Source organism: Pteropus medius, unplaced genomic scaffold (assembly GCF_902729225.1).
Source record: "Pteropus medius unplaced genomic scaffold, Ma_sr-lr_union100, whole genome shotgun sequence".
NCBI classification, from domain to species: domain Eukaryota; kingdom Metazoa; phylum Chordata; class Mammalia; order Chiroptera; family Pteropodidae; genus Pteropus; species Pteropus medius.
The window spans coordinates 1,565,225-1,577,383 of record NW_024350927.1 but is presented as its reverse complement, the minus strand read 5'-3'; the positions used below and the strand labels follow the sequence as shown (position 1 = coordinate 1,577,383).

General features: G+C 50.2%; 1 protein-coding gene across 1 annotated transcript in view; it reads left to right on the top strand.

Moving 5' to 3' along the window:
* PADI3 (peptidyl arginine deiminase 3) overlaps positions 1-12,159 on the top strand; it is a 29,837-nt gene that overhangs the window by 2,663 nt on the left and 15,015 nt on the right. The window contains exons 2-4 of the mRNA XM_039842090.1: positions 4,881-5,061; positions 7,463-7,535; positions 10,571-10,632. Coding sequence (XP_039698024.1) covers positions 4,881-5,061; positions 7,463-7,535; positions 10,571-10,632 — 316 coding nt within the window. The remainder of the gene's footprint in view (positions 1-4,880; positions 5,062-7,462; positions 7,536-10,570; positions 10,633-12,159) is intronic.

The following is a 12,159-nucleotide window of genomic DNA, read 5'->3' as shown; positions in this document are numbered from 1 at the left end:
GTGTCCCCAAACCTGCCATATACAAGATCACTAGGGTGCAATCTCTGATCCTTACTGGGAGAAGGAGATAAGAAAAGAGAAAGTAGTGTAGGCTGTGCAGTCAGGGCAGGCTTCTTGGAGGAAGGGCACCAACCAGAGCCTCGAAGGATGAGCACAGGCAAGACCACTAGGCCTTTTTATCTGCGGTCGTGGATTAAACCCCATCTTCCTGCCATCTGTCGAGTGGGAGATGGCCCTGACTTGGTGAGGGAGATTTGTTTTTCTGAGCAGCCATTTGTGGGGGAAAGGGAAGAAGAGTAATACAGGGGTGTGCTGGATCGTGCCCCGGGGTTGATCATGCAGCCAGGGTTGAGAAACGTTGTCCTTTGTGAAAAGGGCAAACAGCTCATGCCACCCCTTGCTCACCAGAGTTGGTCTAATGGGGTGGAAAAGCTTGAGCACTTGGGGACCAATGGCCCTGAGGTTTCATCTGAGCTATGTCACCATTTGCTCTGTCATCTGGAGCAACTTTCTGCACCATCCTGGGCCTCGGTCTCCCCAAACGTACCCTGGAGAGGTTGGCACAGAGCAGTGGGTTTCAAGCTCTGCTCACGAAGGCCTCTGGTCCCCCTCCCTGATTTGACAAAGCAGCTCCTCTTCCGTCTCCAGTGGCTTTTGATGTGAGAGCTCTGACCAGTCCGTGCAGACCTGGCCTGGAGGCCGATGCATCTCCGGCTCTTTAACTGTTCGGGCTTTAAGATACAGGATTTGCGTGGCTGCATTTCCCCTCGGCAGCAGGAAGAATGTCGGATTAAAGAGGAGCAGTGATTTCCTGCCCCTGGTTCTCTTGGTATGGCTGGCGTAACAGGGATGTGGGAGCCTTGCTTAATGGGGAGGAGCAGCTAGTACGGCCCTCCCGCCCAGGTTCTAGCTGTCTGGCCTTAGTGGGGACATTGGTGGTCATCTTGTCAACCTTTGTGTTTTCAGCCACAGGGGACTGTTTTTGTTTTCCCGGAGGCTGAGAGCCTGAGTCCATGAAGGGAGAGTATGGCTTTGGGTTTGCAAGGCAGTGGGGACAGAGCTGGCTACGAGTCCTGGCTCTGCCACTTACTAGTTGTGTGACTTTGGGCAAGTAACCTGTCATCTCTGAGCTTCAGTTTCCTCATCTGTAAAGGGGGAATAATATGGCTATGGGAGCTACCTTCCTCACCATTGTCACCGTCATCCCCCTCACCACTGAAGGGGAGACACAAGACACAAGGACAGACCTGACTTCCCTTGGTTCCCACGAGTGGGGGGCTCACACTGAGTCATCCCCACATGCCCTGGGAGCCAGGCTCCAGTGTTTCCGAGACAGTCTCCCCTTAGCTGTGTTTCTCAGACTTCACTGCGCAGCGGGATGCTTTTAAGTGCAGGTTCCAGGGCGCTACCTGTAGAACTTCTGATTTGGAATCTATTTTCACCAGGCGAGTCTCAGGCTGGCCACTGGGAGGGTGACCAGCTGTCCCGGTTTGCCTGAGACCTTCCAGGTTTCAGCACTGAAAGTCCTGCGCTCCAAGAAACACCTCCATCCCTGGTAAACCAGAACTGTTGGTCACTCCACTGTGTTTCATCCTCCATTCACCACCTCCCAGGCTGGCTGGGAGGACTCGATGCTGGGGAGGACCTTGGACTACCCTGTGTGTGGACAGCCTTGGCTGGGGAGAACCCAAGGAGAACCCAAGGCCCCAAGCCACATGCACCTCCCAGGGCTGGGCTAGGGGCACTGTTGAGAGCAGCAGGCTGGCAGCTCCGGGTGGCCTGGCTGGAGGAAGAACTTCGTCCAGAGCCTCTGGCCACTTGTCCTCCAGGAAATGGGAAATCTAGCTCTTCCTGTACCTGGCGCAGGCCTCCTCCCAGCAGCCACCCCTTTGGTCTTCCTAACACACAGCTTCCGTGATGGCGTACGAGCACCAGACAGGAAGTCTGGGGTCCTATCTTCTAGTCCCTTCTCTTCTAGTCCCTTCGTTTTTCCCAGCAGTGAAACGAGGGCATGGGTTCAGGTGCCCCTGACTTTTGCTCAATCTGAGTGTTTACACACACCCACTCCTTTAATCTTCTCATTATCCCCACTTTATAGATGCTGACACGGAGGCAGAGGGAGGCCACATCCCTCCTTCAAGGTCACACTCCTAGTGAGTGGTCGGGCTGGGATTTGAACCCCAGCCCCAGAATCTACAGGGTCCACAGGCTTAACCACCTTGCCACAGCTCCATCGCGTTGCCCTTCCTGTTCAAGAACCATCGCTGGCTCCCCATTACAGAAGAGTGAAATGAAAACATGATACAGCTTGAGTTTAAACTTGACCTCCTAAGCCTCCGTAGAGAAAACGCCTTCCCCTCAGATGTGTCTCCTCCTTGTTTTTGGTTCACCTGCCTTCCTCTGGGAGGCCTTCACCAGATACCCTAGCTCAGAGTCCCCAACCCCCAGGACTCCCGACTGGTCAGTGGCCTGTTAGAAACCAGGCTGCACAGCAGGAGGTGAGTGGTGGGCGAGCGAGTGAAGCTTCATCTGTATCTGCAGCCGCTCCTCAGAGCCAGCATCACCGCCTCAGCTCCACCTCAGATTGTCAGGCATTAGATTCTCATAGGAGCACTGGTCCCTGGTGCCCAAAAGGTTGGGGACTGCTGCCCTGGACTACCCTCTCAAAGTACGTCCAGCTTTCTGTGCCTTAATTTACTTTAATAATCCCTTCTCCCATCCTGGTGGGCAGTTTTCCAAGACTTTCCTATCAATTATCACATTTGAGCCTCACCATAGCCAATAATGTTGGCCACATGGGGGTCATTATCCCACTTTATAGGCGAGGTTACTGAGCCCAGGGAGGCTAGTGATTTATTCAAGGTCGGCTGGCTGATGCGTGACCCAGTCTTGTCTAGGACCTGACTCCTGACTCTGGTCCTGGCACTGCTGAACTCCTGGCTTCCGTGGGCCCCTCCTGGGCAAGGGTGCTTCCCCCAACACCTCGCCCAGGCCTGGCCCAGGGAAATACAGGAAGCCGAAATATACCACTCTCAGGGTCTGGGGCCTGGGAACTGGGTGGGGCTTTCATACCAGAAGGACAATCAAAGCTGCTCAGCTTTAGCTTGTGGATGCCTGGGGTCTAAAGGCAGCTTGCATTTGAGGGAGCTCCACAGAAAGCTTATAGGCCCCCTGCGGCACTGGAGGCCAGGTGCCTAGGGAGGTGGGGCTTAGGGAGGAGCTGGAGGGAGGGGGCCCTGGGTATGAGAGGGGCCCTTCCGCCCAGATCTCTCTCCATGTGTCTCTGTCTTCCTGGCTCTTCATCTCTCTGGGCCTCTCCATGTCTCTGTGTCTCCCTGTCTCTGTGTTTCCGTGCCTCTGCAGATTCTCCATGTTCCCTGATGGGCTGGCCCATCAGCACAGAGGGCACCACCAACCCTGGAAATTACAGGCTGTGGGAGGAGGGTTACCAGATAAAATCTAGGATGCCTAGTTAAATCTGAAATCCAAATAAATAATTAATAATTTTAAGTATATGTCCCAAATATTGCATGGGACATACTTGTACTAAAACAATTATTTGTTGTTTACATGAAATTCAAGTCTAACTGGGCGTTCTGTATTTTTCTTTGCTAAATCTGACGGGAGAAACAGGTGTGTCAGCCCCTTGCACCTGACGCGGACATGAGCAGTACGTGGGGGTGGGGCCTGCCTGGTGGTGCTAGAACTTGGATTTTTGGTTTATTTCTCTTTTTATAAAAAAGCCACATTGAGAAGTATCCGAATCATGCTGGTGGAGGAGTGAGGAGGGTGTTTTGGAAGAGGTCTGCTCTCCTCCGGGTGGGGCGGGGAATGGAAAGGGCTGGGGGTGGAATGACCAGCTGTGCAACCCTGGGGAAGTCTCTTGGCCCATTCTGGGCCAAAGCTGCACCACGTGTAAAGGGGAGTAATAATCCCCTCCTGCTGGGGCCACGGTGAGCGTTAGATGAGCCAGTGCTTGGAAAGGCTTAGCCAGGCCTTCCATGGTAAGTGTGCAGGAGGGGACCTCGAGGGTTTTGATTATCGTTGTCATTACTCTCGGGGACTTAATGGGTGAGACTGTGGGCTCAGGAACCAGAAGACCTGGGTTTGGGTCCAAGTCCTGCCACTTACTAGCTCCATGACCTTCGACAAGTTACTTAACCTGTTTTCCCATCTGTAAAACGGGGACAAATAATAGTACCTACCTCCTAGGGTTATTGAGAGAATTCCATGATATAATATGCATAAAGAAACGCAATGGCCGGCACATAGCAGAAGCTCAGCAAGTGTCAGCTGCTGTTATCTCCTAGGTGCATGTGTGTGCTGCTTCCTCTATAAAGCTTCCCGGTCCCCCTGGCTCACAGTGGACTCTCCCTACATGGGATCCTGCTGACCCCTGCCCCTGTGGCCCTGAGCCCCATCTGTCTGCCCCGCGTCCTCAGCTCCCAGGGGGATTGAAGGCTCTGGGGAGAGCGGTGGGTGTATCTGCCTTAGCCTGGCAGTGCTCGCGTGTGCAGTGGGCACCTCACAGGCAATCGGAGGGTGAACAGACAGATTTCCAGGAGGACTCCCAGACTGGCTGGAGTGAGGAAATACAGTCCTAGAGCCAGAAGACCTCACAGACTTCTTAACGCTACACTTAATGCCTGGGAAAGTCGCAAGGGAGATGCGAATGAGCACAGAGCCTTGGAATGTGAGAATGTGTATATGTTTGTGTGAGGTCCAGGCTTGACTCTCAGGAACTTACTGTGAGGATCCAAGAGCCCTGGAGTGGTCAGGGAAGGCTTCCTGGAGGAAGCAAGAGTTTGAGCCAAAGCTCAAGCATCTGAGCAAGGGCTTCCCCGCCTAGCACTTCCCACAGCTCTCCCTGTTCTTCCCAGGTCAGTACCGGAGGGCACAGAGATGTTTGAGGTCTACGGGACCCCTGATGTGGACGTCTACATCTCCCCCAGCATGGAGAGGGGCCGGGAGCCTGCGGACACCAGGCGGTGGCACTGTGACGCAGGGTTGGAGATCATCGTGGTCATGAACTCTCCCAGCAAAGACCTCAACGACGGCCATGTGAGTGGGTCTCCTGGTCTGCGGGTGGGGTGGGGAGGCAGTGATCGGGCTCCACAAAGGCCCAGCGCCCTCTCTTTCCCCAGAGTGCAAGGTAGCCTGCCTCTGGAGCCAGCCAGCATTGCAACTTAAAAACACAAAATGTGTGTCTTCTGGCAAGTGGGACACGCATCAGCCCCCTAGGCCTCGGTTTCTCCAGCTGGTGAAAATCATAGCGCCTTCCTCCTAGTGTTGGTGTGGGGCAAAACATGAGCCAGCATTTGTTCTTTCTCTTGCTTTCCAAGACCTCTTGTGAAAGGAGGTGTCCCAGTTCTTCTGTGTTGGACCTCAGTTTCCCCATCTGTAGGTTGAGGGTTGATTAGGTGATCACGGCCACTCTGAATGAAGGAGAGAAGGCAGGGATCAGGGACAAGGGAGAGATGCTGCTCCCTGAGGAGACCCCCTTCTCCAAGGTGACAGTTCTCCAAGTTGCCTCGCCTCTTCCTAAGCCACTCTCTTCCTCTCCCCATGCCCTTCTCGGAGGCACGATGACTCCCACGCCTTTCCTCTCGCTGCTCATTCACCTAGCAAGAATGAGTGTAACAAACCCCAGCTGTAGGCAATGTTCTGGCTCCGGGTCAAGGGACATTTAAAAAGTGGGTGAAATGGGGCGGCCCTTGAGCTCGGCACAGGTGATGCTGCCTTAAAAAGATGGGAACCAGGACTTGGTGTGTGGGAGTGGTGGGTTCACGCTCTATGCCAGGAGCCATGTTTTGGGAAACTGGCCCTTTAAGGGCACAGACCATGTGCCAGGCACTGGGAAGCCATGAGCTCATCCAGCCCACAGCCCTGAGAGGCAGGTCTGGTCCCCGTTTCACAGGTGGGGCTACCAAGGTTCAGGGTAACTGTTCCGGGGCCATGAGAGTAGTCAGAAGGAGAGCTAGAATTCAACGCAGACCTGCCTGACACCTGGGGGCAGGTTCCCTCCACCGCTCCTGCCTCTATTCCTATGCAAGCTTCTGAACTGAGCCCCTCCACTGGGCTCTGTAAGACAGTTCGGGCAGGACTCAATGAGCCCATTTTACAGACAGGAAAACTGAGACCAAGAAGGGGCATGGTTTACCTGAAATCACATGATCTAGTAGTAGCAGAGTTGGTGAGGGTCAGGTTGAAGTCTCTGGGGCAGTGAGAGAGGACCTGCGGCCTGTGAGGGGCCCCTTCTGGCTGCCCTGCCGAGCTGGGGGCTATGTGGATGCCTCCCCACCCTGACTTCCTTGGCCCGAGGATCACAGAGATTGAGACGTACCCGCGCTACACCCCCAGCCTTTGGCCAGGATCCAGGTAATTGTATGTCTGAGGTGAGCATCATTGCTGAGGCTTGACACATGGGGGTCAGTAATTACAGGATTTAGGGGCTCCCACTCGACTAAGGGGTGAGTGGCTTCTGCAATATCCTAAAGTCTCTGGCTGAGAGGAGAATATCAGAGCCAGACAGTTGAGGGACCCACATCAGCGGGGAATGTCCAAGTGGAGGGCCATGGGTCGAAGACGGCTTTGATGCATCAGCCTCCAACTGCTTTATCATCCTCACCTTTTTCAACCCCACTTTTGACAGTTATTGGGTGCTCGCTGTAGGCCAGGCACCATGTTGAGCATGTCATATGCCTTCCTTCTTTAATCCTTACAGCCTATAATCAATCCTACAGGGTAGGAACTATTATTATCCCCACTTTATAGCTGAGGAAATTGAGGTCCAGAGAGGATAGTAACTTTCCCCAGGATGTTTACACGTGGCGCATCCAGAATCTGAGCTCTTACACAGTGCCACCTGCCCACCGATAACAATAGCTGATATTTCTTGGGCACTTCCTATGACACTTAAACAACACAGCACTTCTCTAAGCTGCACTACAGTCCTCTGAGGTAGGAACCTGTATGGTCCCCATTTTGCAGATGTGGAAACTGAGGTGGCTGAGAAAGGTGAAGGGCTTTGGCCAAGGTCACAGAACCCAGAGGTGCTGGGCTCAAGTCCAGGCCTGTTGGAGTCACACAGATAAGGAGGTTGGCTTGAAGGGAGTCCCTAAATCCTGCCCAGTCCAAACTCCTTATTTTACAAATGGTGGGACTGAGACCCGAAGGGGAGCGGGGGCTTGCCAAAACCACACAGTAGCCATTGGCACACTGGGACTCGGGTCTCCATAGAATCCCTCACGGATAGTTCCCATTTACAGATGGGTCGACTGAGGCAAAGGAAAAACAAATGGCACAGAGAAGGCTAAAGGAAGAGCTGAGTTGGTAAACTGAATTTTAGTGCACAGAGATTTCTGAGATTGCCTCCTCTCCTCGCCAAATTTCCCAAGACTCGTCTTTTAGGATGAGGGCTCTTGGCTTCAGTCGACATGATCTTGGGCCCATCCTTCTGCAGGTTCAGATTTCCTACTACTCCAGCCGTAAGCCCCTGCCCCTGGCCTACGCGGTTCTCTACCTCACCTGTGTCGGTAAGTCGGGGGCCATGCTGAAGACGTGGCCAAGGGGCCTCGGCCGAGAGCAGGTTGGGGGGTGGTTGGGAATGGCATTGAGCAATGGCCTTTTTACAAAAGTCAACTAGTTTTCTTTTTTAAATGAAAGTAAGAAATGCACATTTTAAACATGTAAACCGTACAAAAGAGCTGACCCTTGAATGACATGGGTTGGAACTGCGCGTGTCCACTTATACGTAGATTATTTTCAATGGACCCACACAGTTTAAACCTGTGTTGTTCAAGGGTTAACTCCACGGCTGGGAATCCGAGTATGCAGAGGGCTGACTGTAGTTATACACATGGGAGGTCAGCACCTCTAACCCCTCAGTCGTTCAAGGGTCAACTGTACATTGAAAAGTAAACCTCGTTCCCTCTAACCCAAGACTTCCAGTTCCCCAGGCCCAGCATCTTTTTAGAGACATGCTGTGCATACACAAGTAGATACATACATATCTGTCTATCCCCCATTTCGTAAGCAAATAGAGGAATATATAGACATGGAACTGGTCCCTGCTTTTTCCAACTTAAATTTTTTTTGGCCAGTTCTTCACAAATTGATATATAAACTTTGTGCAAGATGACACAGATGTGGGAACTATCAGACAGAAAATGTAAAGTAACTGTGATTAATATGTTAAAGGCTCTAGAGGAAAAGGTAGATAACATGCATGAACGAGATTTCAACAGAGAGATGAAAACTAAAAGAAGGATTCAAATGGAAATGCTAGAAATACAAATCATTGAGACAGATAAAAAATGCTTTTTGTGGGTCCATTAGTAGAACTTGACACAGCTAAAGAAAGAATCGGTGAACTTGAAGATAGGGCAACAGTTACCCAAACTGAAATACTAAGAAAGAAAGAACGAAACAAACAAAATAACAGAACAGAGATCTAACAGCTCTGGGACAGCATCAAACAGTCTAAATTCAATGATATTCCCATCCAAATCCAACATGGCGTTTTGACTAGAACTTCATAGAACTGACCTTGAAACTCACATGGAAGAGCAAAAGGCAAGAATAGTCAAGAAAATTTTGAAGAAAAACAAGTTGGAAGGATTCATGGTGTGAAAGACTCTTTTCCAAGCTGTAGTATTCGAGGCAGTGTGAAAATTGGTGCAGGATGAAATACAGAACGATAGAACAAATTGAGAACTTGACAGACCCACACTCATGTGGTTATCGTGTGAGAATCAATAAACTCGGAGCCGTATCTTGGACCATACTCAAAAATAAATTTCAGATGGGTTAAACATTGTAAGGTGAAAATCAAAATTTTAAAGCCTTTAGAAGAGAATATCTGTAAACTCAAGGTCAAGGTTTGTTTGTTTCTTTTAACAAGGCAAAACAATAGGACAGATCATAAGGGGAAAGATCGGTAAGTTAGACTATTAAAATTTAAAACTATCCAACAGAAGCTGAGAAAAAAGTCCAGCTCTGGACTGGGAAAAGAAATGTGCAATGCATATGGTTGACTCAATGCATAGAGATTATGGAAAACACCAATCCATAAGAAAAAAAGAAAAATTAATAGAAACGAGCAAGAAATATGAATAATTCACAGAGGAGAAAGACCCAATGATCAGAACCCAAATGAAAAGAAGCTTAACTTGGCATTCCCAAGAACGTGGACCTGGGGAGCTTCTCGCACTGTGGGAGGGAGTTTGCATTGGTACAAGCATTTGGAGAGCAGTTAGCAAGAAAGTTGAAAATATTCCATCTTCAGGAGGCATTCTTAGAAGCAGACTGCTGAATTATAGGAAATGTACATTGTAAATTTTGATAGATATTGCCAAATTGCTCTCCAAAAAGATGGTGTCGCTTTATATACCTGCCAGCCACATATGGAGGTGTCCGGCCAACACTGTGCACTGTCAGCTTTCCTTGTTTTTGTCAATCGGAGAGGTTGGTCATCTCATTGTTGCTTTAATTCACCTTCCTTTAGTCGGGAGCAAGGCTGGAAATCCCTCCTTCCCCTTCCCCTCCCCGAACACACTCATATACCCTCATTCATTGGAAAAAAACGCATACAGAAAAGTACACAAAGCTTTATTTTATACACACCCACACACACATGTACACACACATAAATGAGCAGTTACGAAGCAAACACTTAAGGAGCCATCACCCAGGTCAGCACCCCAAAGTCCTCCCAACCATACCCCTCTCCGATCATAACTCCTTCCTTCCCCTAGAGGTAACCACTATCTTGTGACAAGTATTTCCTTGCTTTTCTTTGTGGTTTTATCACTCGAATATGCGTACTGGAGTAATATGGTCTATTTTTGACTATCTTTGGATTTCCTATGGATGGAATCATATTACACATATGCTTTTGGATTGGGCTCCTTTTGCCCACATTATGTTTGTGGGATACGTCCACACGTTGCATGGTGATTGGGTATCTTTTCACATGTTTAAAAATTATTTCTCCTCCCACCCCCTCCTTTAAATGCTTCCTTTGTGTTGTAAAGTCTCTCTCTGTTTCTAGGGTGACATGTGAAGAAGGTGGGAGGGGGGCTGAGATTTTGGGAGTGTGAGGTGAAGCAGAGGCTCAGAGAGGCCACACGGCCAGTAGGTAGGAGAGCCCAGATTCATATGCACGTCTGGCTGACACCAAAGTCCAGGCTCACTGCCTCATCCCAAGGAGATGTGGCAGCTTCGCACAGACCAGGAATGCCTAGGGCAACCTGGGCTCAGTGCAGGGTACGCCCCAGACATAGAGGGCTGTAGGGATGCAGAAGAGGGAAGGGTCAGGGAAGGCTTCCTGGAGGTGGCAGCATTTGACTTGGCCTGTGCTCTGACCCTGCTTCCTGCCCAAAGCCTCTTTCTCCACCCCAGGAGAGAGGCTCCAGATGCCCCCACCTCTGGTCAGTGTCTTCTTGGAAACAACTTCCATTCGCCCAGCCCCAGATAGGCCCTGAGATGGATGCTAGAAGGTGGAAGCCACAGGCCTGTGCTGGGCTCCTGGGAACCCTGTGGTCACTTACCCTCTGCCCTCTCCTTGCAGACATCGCTCTGGATTGCGACCTGAACTGTGAGGGCAGGGAGAGCAGGAGCTTCGTAGACAAGGTAGGGCATCTTGGCCTGGGGCCAGAAAGGGGTGTGGAGTTTGGAACTGCTCTAGGTGGGGTTAAGAAGGATGAAGTCATTACAGGTATCCCCTGCCTCCTCACTGATGCCACGGTCAGCAGAGCCAACCAGGCATGGCTGGGGATCTTCTTTCACTAGGAGAAAGTCATCACCAAGAATTATCAAGCATACATGTGCCCAGCCCTGGGCTAGGCCTTGCTTTGTGGGGAAAAGTCTTCCTGGACTTTTAATCTAGGTTAGGGATGGACACACTTTCTCTCTATAAGCAAAGTAGTAAAGATATGACAGCAACCTAAATGCTCATCAACAGATTATTGGATAAAGAAGTTATGGTTCATATATACAATGGAATATTACTCAGCTATTAAAAAAAAAATGAAATCCTACTATTTGCAAAGACATGGATGGACCTGGAGGTTATGATACTGGGTGAGATAAGTCAGAGAAAGATAAATACCACGTGATTTCACTTATATGCGGAATCTAAGGAACAGAAAGAACAAACTAATAAAAAAAGACAGACTCACAAATATAGAGGACAATCTGGTGATGGCCAGAAGGGGTGGGGGGTCGAGGGGCTTGTAGAAAGGAGGAAAGGGCTAAAGAAGTACAGATTAATAGTTGATAGAGGGTCACGGGGGCAGTTGGCAGTAGTGTCATGGCTGGCGGAGAGCCAGAGGAGAGAGTGATCAGGGGCGTCGTTTCATAAACTATGTAAATGTCTAACCAATGTGCTGTATACTTGAAACTAATAATAAAATAAAATTTAAAAAATGATAGTAAAAAAGATAATTAAAAAAGAAAGCAAAGTAGTAAATATTTTAGGCTTTGCCAGCTATGCGGTCTCTGTTGCAACGACTTGATTCTGCCACCGTAGTGTGAAAGAGCTATCGTCACTATGAAAACAAATGGATATGGCTGTGCTCCAATAAAACTTGATTTACAGAGACAGGCAGTGGGCTGGATTTGGTCCGTGGGCTGTAGTGTGCTAACTCCCTGGTCTAAGTGAAAAGGAACTCTATCAAGTATGAAACTGTTAAAGAACTTGGGGCTGAATTGTGGTGGCACTCGATGCAGTGGTTGTTCAGAGGAGAAAGTCAAAGTGGGCTGGGTGAGCAAGGATGACCTACCGGAAGGGAGTCCACTTGAACTGGGCTCTAACGGGATGCGAGAGAAAGGGCATTCCGTTCCGTGGGGCGGGAACAGCAGGTGCCAAGGCCGGGAGGGACGGATTTAGGATCAGGAGATTGCCTATTGAGAAAGAGGACATTGGCTGGAGACGCACCACAGACAGCTGTGAAAGACAAGCTGTTAGTCTGAACTTGATGATGTGGGAGGTAGAGAGCCATTGCCATTCTTTGAGCAGGATGTGCTTCGGGGAGAACGGGCCTTCCTCACAGGGTAGGGTGAAGGGGAAGAGGCAGGGTTAGGGAGCTGGCCAAGAGGTTGCGGGAGAGGGAGGCACCGGCCTGCTCCCAGCCCCCATCACCAGCTCAGCTTTGTCGT